This window comes from Abrus precatorius, unplaced genomic scaffold (genome assembly GCF_003935025.1).
Source record: "Abrus precatorius isolate BTA unplaced genomic scaffold, Abrus_2018 Scaffold10, whole genome shotgun sequence".
Classification (NCBI taxonomy): Eukaryota; Viridiplantae; Streptophyta; class Magnoliopsida; order Fabales; family Fabaceae; genus Abrus; species Abrus precatorius.
In genome coordinates, this window is record NW_020874292.1 from 82,012 (window position 1) to 105,601 (window position 23,590).

General features: G+C 31.8%; 1 protein-coding gene and 1 pseudogene across 4 annotated transcripts; both read left to right on the plus strand.

The window, feature by feature from the left end:
• The first annotated feature begins 469 nt into the window (after positions 1 to 469).
• Positions 470 to 7,258, plus strand: LOC113874941 (uncharacterized Rho GTPase-activating protein At5g61530). 4 transcript variants are annotated; one of them, XM_027513258.1, is made up of 9 exons: positions 470 to 659; positions 741 to 1,003; positions 1,540 to 1,602; positions 1,685 to 1,703; positions 1,965 to 2,063; positions 2,167 to 2,244; positions 2,333 to 2,577; positions 5,071 to 5,236; positions 6,542 to 7,258. In XM_027513258.1, exons 1-9 carry the CDS (start codon positions 599 to 601, stop codon positions 6,685 to 6,687), a joined length of 1,140 nt encoding a protein of 379 aa, XP_027369059.1. In that variant the 5' UTR covers positions 470 to 598; the 3' UTR covers positions 6,688 to 7,258. The 4 variants fall into 4 exon arrangements, with proteins under 4 accessions (XP_027369059.1, XP_027369067.1, XP_027369077.1 ...); XM_027513266.1 differs by having other exon boundaries at positions 741 to 994; XM_027513276.1 differs by having other exon boundaries at positions 2,333 to 2,550; positions 6,542 to 7,073.
• A 13,996-nt stretch (positions 7,259 to 21,254) lies between these two features.
• LOC113866250 lies at positions 21,255 to 22,835 on the plus strand (annotated as a pseudogene).
• Positions 22,836 to 23,590: the final 755 nt, after the last annotated feature.

The window sequence follows — 23,590 nt, forward strand, 5'->3', positions numbered from 1 at the left end:
ATAAGATTTACATAAGTTTTATAATTTTTAATTAATAAAAATAGTTTAAAAATTATATTAAAAGTGGGTTACCGAAAACTTTTTTTAAATGTCAAACTTGGTCAGAGCAGTCCCATTAGAATTCCATATCTTTGTTGTGCCGTCGTTTTTCTCCAAATTTCCAATTTATGAGTTACTTCTTTCCCTTTTAGTTCTCTCTCTCTCTCTCACACACACACACAAAGAAGCAAGGTAAATTTGATCTGATTCTCTCTAATTTGTTACTTTAATATATAGGTTTTTCAATTTGTTCTCTTCTTTCATCATACAGGGTTGATCGATTCATTTATGGCTTTTATTCTTTACTGCAGAATCATTTTTATGGGTTGACTGTGTTGTGTGTAGAAATGTAAAGGAATTTTGAATCTGATGATTTTGATTTTTGAAGAAATTGATCGAATTGATTCTATTTCTTAAGAACATAGGATTTTATTGATGGCTAGAATTTTGTCTATTGATGTAGATTAGTCTTTTATGTGTTCACTTTGTATGCAGGATCGAGTAACAACCGTTTTTTTTTTTTTCGTTGTGTTTGATTTTGTTCTTAGCTTCTGCTTCAATGACTTCTATCATCTCACCTGAATGGCATGATAAGGCTGCTGGTTTCTTTACTTCCTCAGGTATGTTTCACTAAATTGCTGCACTTTTATTTTCTTGATTACGCCCCGGTCTCTGCTTGTTTAAATTTAAGTTTGGTGTAGGGGTCAAGCTTAAAGAAGCTAAGGAATCAGCGGGAACGTTTGTTGGTGAGGTCACAAAGGATACAAAGAGTAATGTGGCTGAAGTGGCGGGGAAAGTTGGATTGATGGTCAAGAGTCGGTGGGCACTTCTTCAGCAGCCATCCACAAGACATGCTGTGCAGGATCGGTTGATATCAGCTGCTGCCACGACGGGTACGTTTCTTAGGAGAGGCTTCTCAGGGACAAAGGATAAGGTGGCTGTAGGAAAATCCAAGGTTGAAGAGGTGATGTAGTTGAGTAAATGATTTTGGTTTGTGTTAGATAACTTTTTAAAAAAGGCATATATATGCATAATGATTAAGTTCCATTGTTTTCCCTCTTTTTTGTTTACAAAACTTTGAAAAACCAAGAAATAGAGTGAGCACAGTGTGACGTTTTTGTAAATATTAGCAAAAATATATTAACCACAAATGAAAACAAAAGACAAACCAAACACTGCTTTATTATGATGATTTTATTTTTTCTTTTACTTGTGATCCTTATTTGGGGTTAAAGGAATGCCTTCTCCAACAGTCCAAAGTGATTTTGGATTACATATTCTGTCGGTTGGATGTGCGTAACTTTTGGTTTGGTTATAGATTGTTTAAAGCTATTATTTGATTTTTCAATTTTTCTCTTTATCTTGTCTTCTCTCCCCTTTCTTTTCCTTTTATCTATATGTTATCTGCTAGTTATATGCCAAGTTGTATTTTGCTGAATCAACTTGATGGTCATATTCTTTACTTTTTTCTCTCTCTGATTTGGCATTGTGGTCATTTAGGTGGCAAAAACAACAGCACAAAAAAGTAAGACTATCTTGACAGACATTGAAAGATGGCAAAAGGTGAATGACATCAGGCTAAATGTGACCTATTTTTACCAGTACCTGTCATTTTAACCATTCTTACTTTAATTTTCTGTTGCAGGGAGTTGCAAGCACTGATGGTAAGTTTCTCAAACCATATGACTCAGAAAGTTTCATGCATCAGAATCTTTTTGTAACTATGTAGAACTAGTTTCATTGTGTTTCCACAAGGCTTCTTGAGATGAAATACATTTTGTCGCTTTTACAGTAACATTTTTTATTGTTTGTTAGTTTATTTAAAATTTATACTGCATGCTTTGTTCCTATATAGATTTTTACTGTATTTAAAATTTGTTCCTGCCTGCATTATGGTAGTTAATTATTCATTACCTTGAACCCAGTATTTGGAGTTCCTATTGAGGTTACTGTACAGAGGCAAGATTGCAGCAAACCTATTCCTCAGATATTGGTCAAATGTGCAGATTATCTAATAGTTTCAGGTAGCTGTTTCTAGAGCAAGGTTTTACATCCATGCATCCATCTATTTTCTTATAGTGTTTTATTTTGATCCAATAGTAATTTCATCATTTTTATTTTATGTAGGATTGAACTCACCATATCTCTTTAAATCTGAAGGGGATAAAAAGGTTATTCAGCAATTGGTTTCCCTATACAACCAAGGTAATTCAATCATTTTTTATGTAATGAGTAGCTTTTAGTTATTATATTTGGATGATGTTATACTTGCTACCACAATTGCTTGTTGCAGATCCAGATGCTTTGGTGCCAGAAGGAACAAATCCAATTGATGTAGCAGCTCTTGCAAAATATTTTCTTGCCAGCCTTCCTGAACCACTTACCACATTGGAGCTTTATAATGAGATTAGAGCTACTCGATCTAGTATATATTCCATGAGAAACATACTCAAGAGGCTTTCTAGTGTGAACTACATGACACTGGAGTTTATAACAGCACTTCTACTCCGCGTTAGCCTGAAGTCACTTCTCAATAAGGTAGGAGACTTCTCTATGGGCTTGTGTATGTTTGTATGGTGGGAAATTGGTTTCATAAACCTGGTGAGAACTTATGTATTTTTATTTGCTTAACAAACCATGTATGGTGAATATCATGGCTCATTTCCATTTTCGTTGATTATCTGATATAAATTTTTTCTCCTACAAATAATGTCACATAATAAACTTGCCTTGCTATGCAAATAGCTTTCAAAACATGTGCTGAAAGTAATTTGAATTGATGCATTTTATTTGTTGTTTCTAAGTCATTGTTTTGAACAGTTGCTTTTGAACTGTTTCAAAGATGTATTTTCTCCCTTCATTAGCAATCTATGACTATCTTTTGTGGTTTTGTCAAATTTGTGTTTAGCCATTAACTTATCTTCATATTCTTATTCTTGCTGGTCTTAAGTTGCTAAATTTTATTATTCTTGATTGTCATATTTTTGTGGTTTTCTCCCTTCATTCACATGGTATCTATCAAGTTGGGTGGTTAAAGTGAAAAAAAATATCAACAGTTATTTGTTCGCGGATCTCCTTCCCCTAATGGTAAGAATCAAGAGCAAGAATTTCTGTTTACCACGGATGACCACGATCCTCATGAAATCACAGTGCAACCAAACTCCAAACAACACAAAACCCAACTCAATGTCAAATACTCTTCACACACCAACACCTTATTATTGGATTTACTCTTAGATTTTCTACCCCCATCAAGCTCCATGATTTTTAATCCCCCTTCTCTTGCATGCACCATTACAAATTCCCCATTTTCCCTCTCTTCTTTTAGTAACACTTCTAGTTGAAACATCTTAGCCTTAGGAGCACCCCTCAAATTATGAAGGTGCATGCAAGCGTGTGAGAGCTTTGATGAAGGTGGAATTGATGCGGTTGGGTGGTGCAGGTGACAACGATCCAGATCTGATGGTTAGAGGTCGAAAAAAAGTTGTAAAATGGTGGCCACTGGCAGGAACAATACTTGATGGGAGAGAGAAAGAGTGTTGGTGGTGTGGACTCTTTGGTTTCGATGGGAGGATGCATGGAGTTTCCATTTTTCTTATCTTATTGTATTTGCCATTTTTTGTTGGCCTCTATGTAGAGAGAGGAAGAGAGAGAGTGAATGGGTCAGTGAGATAGATGGATAAATTAGGGGTTGGAAAAAAGGCAAAGGGATAGATAGATAGATAAATGAGATGGGATGGAATGATGTTGTTTCTCTCTGCATAGGATGATGAGGATTTTAACCTTCTGTTTATCTTTTGGGAAAAATTGTTCTTAGGTTGTCTCGTTATGCCAAGTGAAGGGCTTGAGTCTATAGCAGAATGCATGACCATTTGAGAAGCTTGATCGTGCAGTGCCGAAGAAGAGGTGGAAGAATGAAGTTTAAGGATTTTTTTGCAAATATTAATATTTAAATAATAAAATATTCAAAATAACTACGACATGACAATGATGTGACAGTGATAAACTAAATTTCCGTTATTCAGCGCATCACTTAAAAGAGCACAATTGATGCAATAGACTAAATCTTTACATTTTGAAAATTTTAGGGATTAAACAACAACCAAACAATAAATTTGTCTAAGGTTCTTTCGGGTCCCCCTCTTTAGTGGAATAAGAGTCATCCAATCCACTCTCCTTATTATTACCTCCAAGGGTCTTCTCTGCTGACCGACCACTTTACTTTAGACGATTTTTGCGTATTCTGGTCTTTGATAATCGATTACATGAACTTGTGATTACTTACAAAGTTCAAAATTTTGAAAACTGACAACGGTCACTTTCTTGTAATTGATTACATGAATATGTAATCAATTACACAGATAAAATTTTAAACTTTGGGTACAAAAACAACATGGTAATCAATAATTATATATGGTAATCGATTACAATAAACCCCGAACTTGAAAGATTTAAGTTTTATCACTTTTTACATAGTTTTAAATCATCATTTACACTTTCTTTAGATCAAAACAATTATCTTAAAATTTATTTTGAGTAAAACTTGATTAATTTAAAAATGGCCAAATAAACTTATTAAAGAGAAAAACTTTTGACAAACTTTTCTAAAATCTAATGTTCTAACCATTTATCTTTGCCATTTTGCCTATTCATCATCAAGGATCTTCATGCCATTGAGTTTCCTTCTTGGTTGTCTTTTTGACATCATCAAAACCTGCAATATACATAGTCACATACCTTTTGTCTTTATTCTATGTTTATCTACTTCTTGCCTCTTGAAGGATTTTCTATGATCAGTTTCTTGTGTTTTTATCTTCTTATATATTTTTCTCCTGCAAATGTCATTATTTTTTCTTCTTAATCTAAAAGGTGAAAGGAAACATGACTATTTTCCTAGATGCAATACGATCATTGTCATCCTTTACTATTTTTGGTTTCCCTTCAGATAGTTGACCATACAAACAATCATCACATAGATATATATTCAAATATGATTTGAGTAGCATACTCAAAATTGTTGACTTTTTCCAGATGGATGCTCGAAGCCTTGCTATGGAAATGGCACCTGTTGTTATGTGGCAGAAAGGACAGAGACCTGAAATTTATTGTCAATATTGGAATCAGATGTCAAAAAGTCCTTCAAAAAGGAGCTTTGATCCAACACCTGGTTCACATACTGCTTGGGAGATGCTTGCTGGTAAGTGAAATGATGCTAAAACATGTAAATATTTAAGATAGCCAAATTGATTTAAAATACTATTTATTACTGGTAATTTTCAAAAGGATGACGATCATACTTTAGTCTCAAGCAATGGGGATTTTCTTCGTCAAAATGATTTATTAGCAATTATCTTCATTGAGTATAAACTTTTATATTGGCCAAGTTAGGAGAAAACCAGTAAAAGGCCTAATAAGAGGAGTTGATGACATGGAGATAACATGATAAACAGGGGTAGAGGAAGACCAAGGAAAACCAAAAGGGGTTGTTGATCTATAGAGACTTTTCTTCTTTCCTTCAAATTATATTTCCTATGAATCCTGTGTTCAGGGAATCATGAATTTTTGGAATGTTATAAATATGTTTGACATGCTTAAATATCACTAGGAATATTGGATGTTGTTTTATGGGTATGCCCAAAACTTTCCCACTTTTGTGGGAGAATCTTGGATTTAACCCTTTCCCATTGGGAAACATGGTTAAAAAAACATTTCTAAGAATGTTCATTTCTTGGAAATCTTATTTATAAAGTTCACGCCAAACATAAGAATCTAAGATTCCTATGTTAAGATTCCTTGTTCCTGGTAAACTTTATAAATCACTCTACTGAAGGCTCCCTAAGAGAAACCATTTAAAAAGGCCTTGATCTAAATGACATTTCCAAAATTTTGGTTTTTGATTGAGCACATTGACATTGTTTGATGCTTGTAGCCAACCTGCAATTATGGGAAAAGGAATTTATTGTTGCTGTTGTTGCAAGCATACTTTTGTAATGTTTAGTGCTGAAACTTCAAAAGTGGAAATAAAAAAATGTTGAGATGCCATACTGCTTAAAACAGTAAAACCTCAAAAGTAGATATCAATTACGTGCCTTACTCCTACTGGCTGTTAGCATTGAATTGTTTGGCATTTTCTTAAGAATAATCACATAACCTGAAAATGTATTAAGTGGTTAGGCACTGTCTTTGATATTTTTATAACAGTAAAGTAAAGTAAATCAATATTATGGATGCAAGTCGGCTGCTTCTATAATTAATGGGTTTAGCCTCATCTTGGGATCTTCTATGGGTGAGGCTAAACATCTTAAACTTTGCTTCAATTTGTACTTCTAACCTGTGGATCTTGAATCGACATTGCATTTTACTCTCATGTCACTCGCAAAATTTTTGGAAGGGTGCAAAAATTAGTTTAACGGTTGTTTGCTTTACTTAAGATTTTAATGCAGAGCATAGAATTAATGCTGATTGGAGATTGGCATTCCTTTTCTTGTTTCTTGTGTTGCAGATGATGGTGAAGCTATAGATGCATCATCCCCTATTCCTTTGGATGATGGCACACCGGTAGACTTTGGTGCAATTGAGGTTGTTCAGTTGCTCATAGAGCATCATAATGCAATTTTCACAGATGCAAATGAGACAGTGTGGAAATGAATTGCTTTACACCTCATCCTGTAGAGAATATTGGACTAATATTATTTTTCCAATCCGGTCATGAAGATCATTTATACAGGAGCTAATTTTGATGTTATCCGTAATCATTACGCTGCAGAAAGATGTTGGATACTGGTCCAGTTTAGTGATAAGGGTATCAGATTTTCAAAATCTTGTGCATTTAGGGGTTTGACCATCTTAGTTGTTGAAGTGGATAAAATAACAAAAATATTGTACAGCTATTATGTATCGCCTGCACAAATTCTCATCTCCAATGTGCTGTGTTATTGTGGTCTTCAGCTTGGGTCGATGACGTGATCTTTGTTTTTAGTTTAGTGTGGAAAGTCGTGTACATGTACATAAAGATCAATTTGGTGCAACTACTACCAGAATGTGTCATTTAAATCTTGTCCCATTATTGTAAGAATCCTACGTAACGGGGGTGAAGGTAAGTTTAATTTGAAGAGCTACGCACAAAAAAAATGCCATGGATTATTTTTTGAGCATTGCTATTTAGTATGATAAAATTTAGTCGGAATTTATATGAATACATGTGGATGAATTTTATTGGTTAAATGAGTTAAATAGGAAAAGAGCATTGTTAATTTAGTGTGGGAAAAAATTAGTACGAATGATGAATTTTATTGGTTAAATGTGAGTTAAATAAAGAAAACACCTAATTTCTACTGTTTGAGATAAATTACAGGTCACTGTTCGTATGTTTCTTCAACGTATTTTTCGTACTAAACAGCATTTCCGTTTTTTTTTATAATGGAATTTTTTAATCTTGTGACTTTAGAACCACAAGTTTTCGTTTTTACATATTTTTCGTTTTAGTACTTATTTTATTTCCTTTATTCAACTTAGTTGAAAATTTAATAGGGATTACTATTCGCACTTTAAGATTTCTAAATAGTTTATATTTTAATGTTTTCTTGCAAATTATATTTAAATAAAATATGTTAATTTAGTATTTATATGAAAACAAATTTATTGTTTTAAGAAATTTAATAGATATTAGTACTTCTATGAATTACTAGTGTTAGAAATTCCTTTGTGTCTTCTTCTTTGCACCTTCTTATGGCGGACGGGACTAGAGCACAAGAATATAGACATATTGAAGGAATAGTGAAGCTATTGAAGGAAACAACGCAGCAACAGGCCGCTTCCGTGTCTGATTTGACTAATATGGTGGCAGCTATCAGTCTAAAATTTGATCAATTAACCATTAGAAACGGAGATTCAACTGGCAGCAACAAGGGTGATAGGAATGTGCCCAATTTTCAGAATAACAATGGTTCTGTCCAAGATTTCCACAGAAGTGTGGACCCTTTCTCTTCCTCGGTAGTGTTGGTTAAAAAGAAGGATGGCTAGTGGAAGATGTGCGCGGATTATAGATCCCAACAAAATTATTGTCAAAGATAAGTTACCTATCCCTTTTATTGACAAACTATTGTACAAGTTACATGGAGCAAAGTTTTTTTTCTAAATTGGATCTCTGATCAGGTTTTCATCAAATAAGAGTGCATACTGCTGATATTCATAAAGACCGCTTTATTGGGTCATCATTTCCAAATAATTACGGATCACCTTAGCTTGAAATATTTGTTGGAGTAGTGAATTTTATCTTCGATGCAGCAGAAATGACTCACTAAATTGGCATGATACAATTATGAAATAATTTATTGCAGAGGGAAGCAAAATAAGGCAACAGATGCCTTATCTAGGCTGCCAGAAGGGAAAGATGAATATGTTATTATGGCTATAACACGTCCTATAGCCCAGTGGCTGAACGTTCTTCAAGACTAATGGAAGAAGGATGAGAAGATTTAATAACTAATCCAGGAATTAGTGGCTGATCCAAATTCACACACTAAGTTTGCATGGACAAACAATCAACTAAGGTATAAAGGGAGGGTATGGGTGGGAGAAGGATTCATTTTGAAATTTAAAATATTACAAGATGCTCATGGAGGGGTCGAGGGAGGACACCATTCGGGAACTAAAAAAACATTAGAAAGGATAAGACGAGCTTTTTATTGGAAGATGAGGAGAAAAGTTTGTAGATTTGTGATTGAATGTGAGACTTGTTAGAGGAATAAATTTGAAATTGTAGCAACTCTTGGACTCTTTGCCCTAAAATATTCTAGTTTACATTTATAGTTTTATTTTGATTAATAAACATTTTTCATATGCTTTATTTTTAGAGTTTTTATCATTTTCTAGTTATTTGAATTTTTGACTGATTCCAATTGCATTAGATTCTACATATCAAGGATTTTGAAATGCATATATGGATCATTGGATTTTGAGTTATTTTCAATTTTTTATTATTTTTTAAAGTTGAGGCAATTTGATGAATATTATTGCAGGATTGCATTTGGACCCTTGGTATTTCATAATTGTATTTAGACTTTTAGCTATTATTGAGGCCCGAATTTTGGCCACTTAATTTACCCTAATCAGAATCTATAAATATACTAATAAGGTTATGAATTAGAGGGTAATTAAACACTTTGAGTTTTTGAGATTTGGTCATAATAAAAATTCTTATTTTTACTTTTTCTTGAATTCTCTTATTCTCTTATTATTCTCGCATGGGTTAAGTACTCCGATGGAAGGCTAAAATTCTCATTCAATCTGCGAAATTCAAATGTTGTACATCCAATTTGAGTTCTGAGTCAAATTGCTCTGAATTTGTTTCATTTTTCTCTATTATCAAATTTGTGTATTGATATCGTAATTAACTTTTCTGTGGTTAGAATTTAAATTAGGATTCGATTGATATTCTAATTTGATAATGAATTTGGGTTAGGTTAAATGATAATTTGATTTAATCCGTAATCTAGTTCAATTAGATTATTCGATTGAATTAATAATTGAATTGGATAAACGTTTAAACTCAGATTAAAATCTTTAGATATTGTGATAATTGGAGTTACACGCATTTAGTATTCTGAAAATTGATATTTCTTAATTTATTTTTACTCAATTTTATTTTGTTTGTAATTTAATTTGATTAATTTGCAATTTTCAAAACTCCCTAAACCTTACTTTCATTCTTTTAAAAAATCTTAAAATTAAATTTAATTAAAGATGTTCCTTTGTGAATTGACCTAGTTGAGCTTTATACCACAAAATTCTTAAAGAAACTTAATTGTTTTGATAGCAACTTGACATCATCTATCACTCTTACAGGCTCTTTCTATACCTGATCAAGTTTGGTCTGATATATCCATGGATTTTGTAGAAGGCCTTCCTAAGTCCTATGTTAAAGAGGTTATTTTAATAGTTGTTGATAGACTAAGTGTGCTCATTTTTTGCCTTGTCTCATCCTTTTATAGCTAAAGAGGTTACTCAACTATTCTTAGATAATATCTATAAATTACATAGGCTGCCACAAACCATTATAAGTGATAAGGATCCTATGTTTACTAGTCAATTTTGAAAGCAACTATTTAAATTACAAGGAGCTCAATTGTTGATGAGTACCTCCTATTACCCCAAACCGAAGGGCAAACAAAAATTAATAAGAGTTTAGGACAATACTTGAGGTGCATGACAGGAGATAAGCCCAAGAAGTGGAGTAAGTAGTTGCCATTGACTGAATGGTGGTACAACACCTCATTCAATCTTTCTTCCAAAATAACACCATTCGAGGTGGTATACAGCAGGAAATCTCTTTCGTATACCTCCTACATCCCTAAAGAATCCTTAGTGGTAGCAGTAGATCAAGCTTTGAGGGATAGAGAATCGATGGTATGCCTCCTTGATGTGTTTCTTGAGAAGATCTTCAAGAAAGATCAAAGAATTGGATCTCCAAGAGGTAGACCAGCCATGATATATGCTTCAAATCATGTATTCCAACAAAAAGAAGGAAGAAAAATCCAAATGAAAAGCAAGAAGATGGAATTATAATGCAGCACACCACTCCAAAGGATTGGAGATAAGCACCAATGCACTCACCACATAGAAGAATCCATGATAAGATTATGATTCTGAAATTTTCAATGAGAAAATTCAGAGAAAACTCACTCACTCAAGAGGAGACTATGCTGAAAAATGCATCAAATGAATCTAAAATTTCAAAATTACAAAGGAGTTTAGCCTATATATAAGCAAGCTAAGCACAAAATGGTCTCTAATGGGCCTTAAAATAAGGAAAAGAAAGGGGATGGGGATTTGGGTTGAATACATGCCCAAAGAAAAATACAAAAGAGTCCACCCCAAAGCCTGATAGGCTTCCCAGGCCCATGGCCAAAATACAAGGCCCAAAACAAACTATTCTAAGCATGAACAATGCAAGTACAAAAGTATATACATGTGTGATCCGATGACTCCTAGGATTACATCACTCCTTAAAGAAAATCTACAGCAAGCTCAAAACAGAATGAGGCAAATGACTAATAAGCACATGTCCAAACGAGCTTTTGAAGTAGATGATTAGGTATATCTTCATCTACAACCCTTTAAGCAAACTTCCTTAGCTCTTAAAGTTAGCTCCTCAATTTCATAGAGCTTACAGAATACTCCACAAAAGGTTCAGCATGTAGCTTACAAATTAGAACTATCTCCTTAGTCCAAGATTCACCTTGTTTTCAATGCTTCATGTTTAAAGAAGTTAGGAGCTGCCAATGTTAACCAACAGAACTTCCCCTTATCCAAGATGGGAGAATGCAGTTAGAACCTATTACAATCTTAGACAAGCATATGGTCAAGAGAAATAATAGACCAATTGTACAATTAGTTGATATATTGGAGTAATTCCTTCCCTAAAGATGCAACCTAGAAAGATGCTTTGAAGATCACAGAGAAGTTTTCAGAATTTCAACCTTGAGGACAAGACCAGTTCTCCAAGAGCAAGAAAATATCATGACAATAATTATTATTTATATTATTTTTCTTAATTGATCCTTAATTAATAGGATCTTATTTTTGTTTCTCTTTTTTAGGATATGATTGTTATTTCCTTTCTATAGAATTTAATTTCTATTTCTTTTTTAGGATTTAATTGATGTTTATTTTTTCTATAAATATCGTAGTGATTATATTATGGAAGATATAAAAAAAAATTATAACAAAATTACAAGTAGAAGGAATATTCCTTTGTGTCTCCTTCTGGGGTCATTAGAATGGAGTCTTGCTACTGTTCTCACTAATTTTTTGCTCTAATCGATCATGCATGTGACATGTAATGGTGTTTTTCCTTCTATGCAATTCATTATTTTCATAGCCTAATTCCAACTGTCGATTAGAGCTCGTTTCACCTATTTTTGGTCTAACACTGTAAGTACTCTAAAATATGAATTCTTTTAAATACACAGTGGCTATTTTATGTTTTTTGGCCTTAACTCTAAAGAAAACTTATATGCAAATTCATATCTTCATCTTCACATTGAGAGATTTCTCAAGCATCCTCTCGATTGTGAATCAAAGTTCATTTTGCATGCTTTTGGTCGATTATTGTAAGTTGTGCCTTTGCTATCATAATTCTCTATTTATATGTGTCAAGTTTTATTAGTAAAACTATAATTTTATTACATTCAATGTATTCTTTTTTTTTTAAGTGTAAAACCATACCACATACAAAATTTAAATTTTTGGCACACTAGTCTTACTCAAGGTAAGGCGAAGGTCATATTTCAAACAATAGATAGGCAAAAGGAATAAGTGAAAATATGAATTTCCTTGGCTTATGGTTTGTATCATATGAATCAGGAAATGTAGTGTTATACTTAAAACATGATTCTATGTTTTGACTTGTGAAATTGAAAGTCAATTAGTCTTAGTTTGAATTATATGAATTATGTCATATTTGGATGAAATACTAAGTGTGTTATTGAGTTGTATGAATGAATGATTTATTAACAATACACTAAGTTATAAGAATAGACCTTGAAGGGTTGACAAGAATGCTTGAGATTAGCATGTAAATATACTTAAAATTGATGGGTAGCTATTACCTTAACTTTATTACTTGAATTAATTGGATAAATAAGGTTTATAGGCAAGTGCATAACTATATTTTTGCATTATATAATATCTTCCTCGTCATGATCAATTAGTGATAATTAGAAGTATAGAACTAAATTCAAGAAATGAACAATGGTAGAAGTTTTGATGACCCTAATAGAAGTGCATAATGCACTAGTATATGTTAATATGATTATGTAAATCTTCTAAATAGTGGAAATTATGGACTGTAAGTCCTAAATAAGTTAACCAATATGAATATGCCATGACAAAAGTTCATCAGGAATATATATATGGACTATTCAAAGATGAGTATGTGTATTATTTAGTCATTCCATTGAAAGGAAGTATCTATGTCATTACTATGACATTAATGGAACAATAAGGATGGATGTTTTAATGACCTAAGGGGTTTATAAAGTTTTTATTGGCCTCAACCCCTAACCAAGAGTACTATTGTTGGGTAGGAAAGTTTTTAGATATGGAGTCTCACAATGAGTAGGGCACAAGAATATAAAACTCCAAAACTTTAATGCAATGGACATATGGGTCTATCTCCTTATAGACCTCTAATTTGCTCATATCTCATTCCATGTGAGACTTAATTCACATTTGATTCTAACAACTATGCATAAAACATAGGATATCCCCACAAGTCCTGAAAGGTATCGCATTGGTGGAACTAGTTGTAGATGTTGCTACTCTATTACTTGAAACTCTCCACACCTTCCGAATTAAGAAAATATAGATATAGAATCTTATGAGATCATGAAAGTGAATTTATGCTTGAGTTATACGTCTAGATTTGGTGCATAAGCCTCATGCCTAATGATTTTTTAGCATTATAAATAAGAGACATGCCTGTGATTATGATTTTTATAATTGTAATGTTGTTTTTTATTATTTATTTTCTTGATAATGTTATTTGGAAATATATCTCTTTCTCTTGTGTTTGTTTTGTATTTTTATGTGTTATTTCTTTTGAAATTAGTATTTATAGATACTTAGGATGTCGATGCCACATTCCTTTTTGAAGATTGAGATTGATCTACATAAAGAAGGAGGATGGACAATGCATACTCCCAACTATAAAAGCATATTATGGAAGGGTTACTTTGTATATAGGAAGTGAATTTTGTCTTAGCACCTTAAAAAATTTGCCTTACGGTCTCTTTGACTGTTACTTTTCCTTTACCTTTTTCTACTTATAGACGTAGGTCACCTGCTGTTAACTCTTCCTCTCCTAAAATCAATTCAAGGCCCCTGACCTTGTAGAGTTTGAGTTTCAAGCAACAGTCACCCAACACCACCGTGGACCTAGGTTCATCACCACCCTTAGGAAATCCACCCTATCCCTACAACGCATGACCTTTCATAGGACTAAACCTAAACTAGCCAATACCACACAATTCACAAGGTAGATGAACACATTTGATTTTGACTCTGGTGATTTTAAGGAAGACCTATTTGAAGATGCATAAAGACTCTTTTTTGCTACTAATAAAAGGAGTCCTATTTAGCAATAGAGTAGAGTTAGTTTAAATATTTTTACATTATGGTGTTGTATTATCAATGCTTTATGTTATTTTCATTTACTGTATTTATGGCTTGACTATACTTAGATAACTTTAGAACATATGTTTAAATTTGGGTTGCATATGAACCCAATTATGCTTTATGAGGATATTTAAATTAAGCTTCTTAATTTCATGTTAGAATGGAGTATGGATTATAACTTGATCTTTTGAGACACACAAGATGAAATTATTTATGCTTATTGGGTTAATTAGGTACAATAGTGGAATTGATCTTATTAGGGAATAAGTAGTATTTGTATATTAAGATGTGATACAAGGATGAGTTAGGAAAAGAGATTTGAATGTGTATATATTATAAATAAGAAAAGATGTACATAGCATGAGTTTTACTTTATTACAAATTAATTATGTAAAAAAAAAAAGTCTCACTTTCCATATCAAAGTTAAATACTTTTCAATTTATAATCAAATAAAGTCATAAGTTGAGAATGATAATAATGTTCAAGTGTAAAATATTTCACTACTTACTACTATAATTTGAATATAATTTTGAGAATTATTCATGAGAAAATACATGATTAGATCTTATACCATAAGGAATAAAGGATCTTGTGAAATTTTGATTTTTGAGCTATGGAAACTCTTAAGTTTTTTAAAGGAAGCTCTGTATTATTTTCTTTTATCATCTTTTCTCTAAATGAAAAATAAATGAGAAAGGTGAAGGGTTCTTGTGCAAAGCATACCACTAATATGTATAGTGTGGGCAATCATTTTTATTTATATTTTTATCATTCCCTAGTAATTGATGGTTGATCAATATTTGATTTTATTTATCTTTTTCATCCTTTTTGTTTTCTCAATGTATGTACTCTTCAAATTCTATAAAGAAAATGGAAGATTCATTAATAACAACAATGAATCGATCCCCTTGTCATAAAGAAAGCTTATAACTCACCAAAATCCAATGGGTCCCCTAAACAACGTAGACATAAGGATGAACATAGAAGGACGGAAGAACCTCTAAATATAGAATCATTTAGGTTTTTGATAAGTCTATATTTTGTAGTGTTATTTTAGCCTAGTTTTATACACTTAATAGCTATTTGATGGAAATTTGCACTGATTTCTTTGTTCATTTTGCAGTTTAGGGTGAAAAAGATTACCAATGAAGTATAAATTGTTTTGCCACAATTACATGGAATTTGATGGAAAGATAGTCCACACGCAGAAAGAAGCACAATCTTGCTTCATATGCAACACTAGGGGTGCTTTGAGGACAGTTGTGCATATGATTTCACATTTACAATTCTCTATGTTTACTTTTAGATTAATTCTAATTTTAGTTCCTTTATGATTGTCAACTACTCATGTTAAATTTATTAACACTTAATGATCATAAAATATCAATAATCTTTTTCTAAAGTTATTATTCCTAATCGTTATGAAAGGTAAAAGAAAAGAAAACATAAAAACTTATAAGTTTATCAATTTAATAATTATTGAAAGAGAAGAACTAAGCTTAGTCCACCTAATTCTTTGTTTTGTTTTATTCTATAAATCTATCAACTATATGTAGTATAATTGCCTATAGTATAATTAATCATGATATATTAAGAGTTGTCAATTTCAAACATAGAGAATATAACATAATAGGATAAAAATCAATCAATAGAAGAAATTGAAATTATTACTAATCACAAAGTTATGCAAAGGATCTACCATAATTTTAATTATAGATTTAGGTAGACATAATGTAATAGGAAATCAAAAAAATAATAAACTAATTCATAATCATTTAAAGAGTAAACACAAGCTAGAGAAGTCCCTAGTGGAGAAGAGATGAAGTGGATTTTTGGTCTCAAGATGCAATTCAAAGCTCCAAAAGTCATCAATGGCTGACAAAAACCAAGATGATTAAATCGCAGCCCTCAAGGTTCTTTAAATAGGGTTCAAAACCTTAAAAGTTCTTATAAGTTTGTTTCTCCCAATAAAGAGCACGATCATGCACATTACTATGCATAGCAGTGCATATGTCTCAAAGTATAGACATGTTGCCTATTGAAGCATAAGTGTGTTTTGTAATGCTCCAAATTTTGTGTATATATATATATATATATTGGTTTATTAATATAAATATATATGGATTGACATATGTTATTATGTTTGATTTATATGATGATGATGTAAATACGTGTGTAGAAATATATATGGATCAGTTCGTGAGTATAAGTGTATCTGTTGGTTTGTGGTTGAATTGAAATTGTTGAGTATGACTGGAATAGGATTGAATATAGGCTAAGTATGTGTTATAAGGGTGTTCTCGCTATAGGGAGAAAGCAATAAAGAGGGATGTATTTCTGAGTACCGTCTCGCTATATCAAAATTCTGTAGAAATCAGAGTGCAGTTTCTTCTGATATTTTCGCTGTAATGAGAGGAGGTGTCACTGCAGCGAGAGTGTCATGACTAGAAGGGTATTTGAGGGGTTTAGGGTTTAGGAAACACATTCCCACTTTTTTCTCTTCATCTCTCTTCCGATTCTCTCTATTCCCAGCCCTATTTTCACCGATTGAACTGCCTCAAAATCCATTTGTGAGCAAAATTGAAGGTTAAGGTGGTGTTTGAGACGTTTGAAGGGACGAAGCACCATGTGAAGAATGTTTTCTACTATTATTTTGTGTTGGTTCTTCATTTGAGGTAAGGGAAGACTCTACCATATCTCTTTTGTGTTTAGAATTCGTTTGTACTATTATGTATTAGAATGTGATGGGGATAGGATGTAGAAAAATGTATATTTAGGTGAAAATAATTGATTGTGGTGAGATTGAGATAGGAAGAATGTATGGAGTGTAATGTGGTTAATGATGAATAGAGTGTGTGATGAGATGGTTTGACTATCCTTAGAATTGTGTTAGAAATGTTGTGTGTTGAATGTAATGCGATTAAATGTGAGCATATGTACTGTGTGTGAAAGTGAAACATTGTAATGTGATTGAGATTGTGTATGAAATTGTGTGTTAGCATGTCATCACTTGATGTTGAATAATTTGAATGATTAAAAATGTGCGTGAATGGCCTGTTGATGTTGACTGTGAATATGTTAGAAAGTTATGAATGGTTCAGCGATCTACTAGGGATATAGAAGATAGAGAGATATGGAAGATAGGGGCGGTAGAAATACCTTGGGGAGAGAGGGTGATGATGACACCAATAGTAAGCGTGGATGCACCACAGGCCACACACTCTCCTCCTGACTCGGTCTCTAACTAATACCTTTGCCAAGGAGCCTGTGACCGCACACATTGTATCTATGAGATGGGAGTTATCTAGCGACCATCTATGGTGTGAAACTAAGTAAGTCCTTGAGGTTGAAGGCATCAGGAATTTGTGATCACAGTGTCACATTGAGCGTGGCTAATGTGCAATAAGCGCACGTGTGTGTGAAATGATTCATGGTGCAGTAAGCGCACCTATGTGTGTGAATGAGAATGAAATGTTGAAATTATTATTTTGCGCCTGTTTGATGCATGATTAAGTTGTGATAGTAAATTTGTGGAATGGACAAGGTAAGTCTATATGCTTGTGTGTGATAGTATAGAGTACTCACCTTTACATTTATTTTTTAGGTGACCAAGACGATCAGCACTAGGTTTAGTGAAAGAATAAATGGAACTACCATAGGACTTAGAGTATTTATTTTGAAACTGAAATATATTAATTAAGTCCTGTAGCAATTAATTGATTCAAATTGTAATCCATCCTTATTTTGAAATACTTTATTAAATTATATATTGGAAATCCTTTGAATGAAAATTTCTATTATTCTCATATTTGTGAAATTTATTTATTTTAAAAATTAAATTTAAGGTGTTACATGTTTGTCCTATTATTATCTAATTTGGATCCAACTTGCACTCAAAACTTAATTGTGATCTTTTAATGCTAAACTGCATAATTAATATAAAAATTAGTGAAAAATCTTAATAAAATAATGATGAAGCATACAACTATAGGTTGTAAAAACATATCAAAATATTGTCTTACAGATGGTATACATGATCGTGCTGCTTGCATGGTGATTCAAATTATACTTTTTAGGGTTTTCAGAACCCTACTTAAGGAACAATGAGGGCCTGCAAGAAACAATTTTTCCTTAGTCGACTTTTGACAATTCTTAGGAGTTATTTGGAGTGGAGATCATTTGTGAAGATGTAGAATATCTTTCTAGAGTTTGAGCAAGTAATCAAGAGCATGTCTTATGGACAAGAACTTTTTTCATCTCTTTCTCCTTGAGATTTTTTTTAGTTTATATTTTCTTTTTGAATGACTATAGGTTTCTTTACAATTGCTTTCATTGTTTATTTCATTATGAATAGCTAAATCCAATAATAGAGTTATGCTGAATTATTTGCATGCTTTATATGATCTTTATTTTTAATGATATTTGTGATTTTATTTTCTTAATTAGTTTTATCCTAGTGAACTTATTTATATGTTCAAAATTGGTCACTCATAATATGGAGTTACCAAATTGTTTATCAATAATTAAGGTTACACAAATGATGCTCTAAAAAACTTTAACAAGCTTGGTTCAATTCCTTGGCTCATTTAATAAGAGTTTGACTCATTAGGTAATAATTCTAGACAAACTAGATTCTTACTTCTATAACGGGCTTATTCTTATTTTAACTCTATATGTTCTTTTAATATTTGTTTTATCATATATATATATATATATATATATATTTATTTATTTATTTAATATCATAAATAATGAGCAATATTTAGTACTATATCATTATTTTTAAATATTAAGCGAGTCATTAAATTAACATATTTATTTGATGATATATAAATTATATGATTAGTTATTTTGGCCTTATATCTAATTAAACACAAGGAATATAACATGTTACCTTTTAAAGTCTAATTTTATCTTACTAAGTATGGTTATGCATTTCATAGTATGACTATATAAAAAGTCATGTTATATAGGAGGAATAAATCTCATTTAGAATTTAGATTACTCACATTCCTTAACATGGTGTATTCTATGTTTAATCTTCAATTTTATGATAATCTGGTTACAGGTTAATAGTGTCAAAATGGGGTCAGCTTAACCTGCTTAAAAAATGAATTAGATTTTCTAGTTTGACCTGTTTAAGAGTGAGCTAGCAAGCTAACAGCCAATTTCTTAAAAACTAAAAATTAAAAAAAAAAGTAGCGAGCCATTGGATTAATGGACTAGCCCACTGAAAATTAATCAAAAAAATAAAAAGAATTACAATAAATAATAAAAAATATTTAAAAATATTTTTATATTAATAAAAATTAATATTTTATTATTTTTTATTTTAAAAATAAAATTTGGGTCCGATGGGCTAGTTTGCTCTAACTTGTCATTGGCCTGCATGTTAGCTAGTTAGGCAAGCTGGTGGATCTATAGCATTTAGTTTTTGACACTCCTATTTTAAGTGACTTTAAGTTAAAGACTCTTTTAAATAGTGACATTAAAGAGTGGTTATTTAGTAACTACTCTCTAAGTGATATTTATAGATCAATTCTCAATTAACTACTCTAAAAGGTGATTTTAGAGAGTAGTTTTTATTAATCATTCTATAAGTTCACACTCTATAAGTATTGTTATGGCATAGTATAGTTTGAGTTATAATAATAGCAATTTATGCATTGATTACTTGGAAAGTTATTATGAAAAGCACTCTCTTTTCCAAACTTTCCAAGTGACACTTAGAAAGTTATTCTAAGTGTATGATTCTCCAAAAAAACACATAGTCGCTTTCTAATATCTTTTTTGTGTAATAATGTTGTAGAAAAAAACACAATGTGATGTTAAACATTTAATAAAAATATAATTAAATCTTTTAACTAATTACAAAGTTAAAATGTCCATCTTTATTATATATTTGTGTGTTAATACTTCATTAGTCAATTTTTCCCTTCAATTCCAAATGATGAAGATAGCCTCCTTCAAGTGAGCCCAGTGGCGTATCTATATAGAGCTCAGCGGGGACAAATGCATCCCTCAATTTTGATAATTACTTTTAATAATATGATTTTTTTAATATTCTGCACCTCCTAATCTTATATTTTTGCACCCCCTAATCGAATGGAATATCATATGGAATATGCTAAAGGTTTAAATCAATCAAAATAATAATTTTTTATTCCTACTTTTTTACTTTTCTTCTGCAACACGTTTGTAAAATTTTCTTCCTTCTCCAACAAGTTTGCTAACTTTTCGTAAAACTCCTGGCTTAGCTTACGGATAAGTGAAAATTTCCACACAAAATTGTCAATACTTCTTCTTTGCATTGAATTAAATATTCTTCTTTGCTTTGAACATCCGAAATAGAGGTTGCAGATTACGACTCTTCAATCTTCATATTTTCTATTTCAAATTAAAGCCAAGGCAAGGTAAGTTGGATTGTTCTTCCTCTCCTCTGTCACTATTCAATAAAACTTTGCTTCTATATATTTTTTTAAATGCTTGCTCAGTAGAATCTTTTCATTTAAACTTTGTTAATCCCATATTTCAAATAGGTCATGGAAAATTTTTTTAAGAGAAAATTATCTTCAAATGAGCAACAATCTTCATCAAACCCTAAAGAATCAAGTTCTCAACCCCAACAAATTGAGCTCAATTTAGAAGACTTGTCATCGGATCCAGGAAAGTGCATAAAAATTTCAACCTATCATCCTAATGATCATGATAAGATTCGAAGAGCATATTTGCAAAGAGGACCTTGCCAACCTACTAAACTTAACTTTCTCCAAAGAAAATTTGGGAGTCTTTAAGAAGATTTTCTCCGTCTTGGTTTAATAAATTTGGTAATTGGATGGAGTACAGTATTGAAAAAGATGCAATATTTTGTTTATGTTAATTGTTATCTTTTCAGGCCTGATTTTGGAAAGCAATCTGGTGGGGACACATTTGTCACAAGGGGTTTTATAAGTTGGAACAAGAAAGAAGCACTCTCATCTCATGTTGGAGGTCCTAATAGTGCTCATAACATTGCTTGGAAGAGTGTCAGGATTTGATGAATCAAAATCAACATATTGAAGTTGCAATTTCTAAGCAATCTGAACAAGTTCGTGACTTATATTGAAGGCGTTTGACTGCATCAGTTGACTGCATTCGATTTCTATTAAAACAAGGATTAGCATTTTGTGGCCATGATGAATCAATCAATTCTATTAATCAAGGTAATTTTCTTGAACTTCTCAAGTTTCTTGCATATCACAATGAATCAATAAATTATGTTATCTTGGGGAATGCACCTGAAAATCATCAATTAATTACTCCATTAATCCAAAAGGATATAGTTAATGTTGCTGCATTAGAAACAACAAATGCTATTATTAATGATATTGGAGAAGAATTATTTGTTGTTATTGTTGATGAAGCTCGTGATTTATCAAATAATGAACAAATGGCTGTTGCTTTGAGGTATGTTAATAAAAGTGGAAGTATTGTTGAGCGCTTTGTTGGCATGGTGCATGTTAAGGATACTACTGCCTTATTGTTGAAAATGGCAATCGATGAATTATTTTCCAAATATAGGCTTAGTGTGTCAAGAATTCGTGGACAAGGGTATGATGGTGCTAGTAACATGCAAGGTGAATTTTTTGGTCTTAAAAGTTTAGTCTTGAAGGAGAATCCATCTACATTTTATGTACATTATTTTGCTCATCAATGGCAACTTACACTAGTTGCCATTGCAAAAAATCACATTTAAGTTGCTTCTCTTTTTAATTTAGTGTCCAATTTATTAAATGTTGTTGGGGGATCTTGCAAACGACATGACATGCTTCATGAAAAATAAATAGCCAAAGTTAGAGAGGCATTGAGAAAAGGAGAAATTTCCAGTGGGCAAGGTTTGAATCAAGAAACTAGTGTCAAACGAGCTACTGATACTCGATGCGGTTCACATTATGGAACTTTGATAAATTTGATTTTGATGTATTCTTCAATCATTGATGTTCTTGAAATTATAAAAGAAGATGGATCAAATGCATATCAAAGGGCCAAAGCCAATGGTCTTTTATATTTGATAGAAGATTTTGATTTTGTATTCACATTACATTTGATGAAAAATGTCTTGGGTATTTCAAATGAACTATCACAAGCATTACAAAGAAAAGATCAAGACATAATCAATGCTATGAATTTGATATGAAAGATGCTTTTTTGTCCAAAGGAAGATCACGACGCAAAGCTCAAGTTCTCACAGTAGAGCACTATCAAGTTGAATTATTCTATACTATTGTAGACATGCATGCAACTTTAAGAACTTAATGATCGTATCAAAGAGGTAAATACTCAATTGCTCTTTTCTATGGCGTGTGAATTTTCTTCAAGTGATTTAGTGATGCTTGATAATTAACTTGAGACTTTTATTATTGATATGCATGGTAGTGTCGATTTTGCATCCTTGAAAGGAATTACCAATCTTTCAAAGAAGTTGGTTGAAACTGAAAGACATATTGTTTATTCACTTGTTTATCTTCTTTTGAAGTTAGCAACGATTTTACTGGTAGCCATAACAATGGTAGAAAAAGCCTTTTTTGCTATAAAAATTGTAAAAAACCGATTGCGCAATCGAATGAGAGATGCTTAGATGAATGATTGTCTAATAACTTATATTGAGAGAGATGTATTCAATAGCATTGATAATGAGCTAATCATTCAACGATTCCAAAATATGAAATCATGCAAAGGACAATTATAAGGTATGTAATTTTTTTTATTATCTATTATTAATATTAAAATTCTAATATTGATACAATTATCCTTATATGATGATGATATTGTTAGTTTTTTAATTTTTTAAAATAAAAAATTTGCACCCCCTAACCTTAGGTCCTAGATCCGCCACTGAGTGAGCCCAACCCTTCATTGAACATGGCAGCGTCTTTTCATCTCATTTACTACGTGTCCCACCATCAAACTTCCCACGAAGAATTATTAGAAGCAAGAGTTAGAAGCTACCACCCAAGTTTACTCAATGATTTGCAAGTCTTGTAATTGTTTAATATCGGTTTAAATTTTTAAGCATAACAATGTTTTTACTTTGAATAAATGTAGGTAAATTTAATTTTAATCTTTCAAATTTTTATCAAGCTCTCAGTATTCAGAACCAAATAATGGAAATTAAGAAAGCGCAAATTTTGCAGGAAAGGTACACGTTTGATTTTTCTTATCTAACGAAAGGTTCCTAAGTTCGATTTAGCCAACTCAATTATTTAGCCAAGTATTGCATGTTTGAAGCTTGAGTAGTACGCAGATCTGCATACGGACCTTGGTTTCTAAGGGCCTGTTTGTGTAAACTGAAAATAGAGTTTTGCTAATGGAAAAGAAAAAAGAAATCTACTT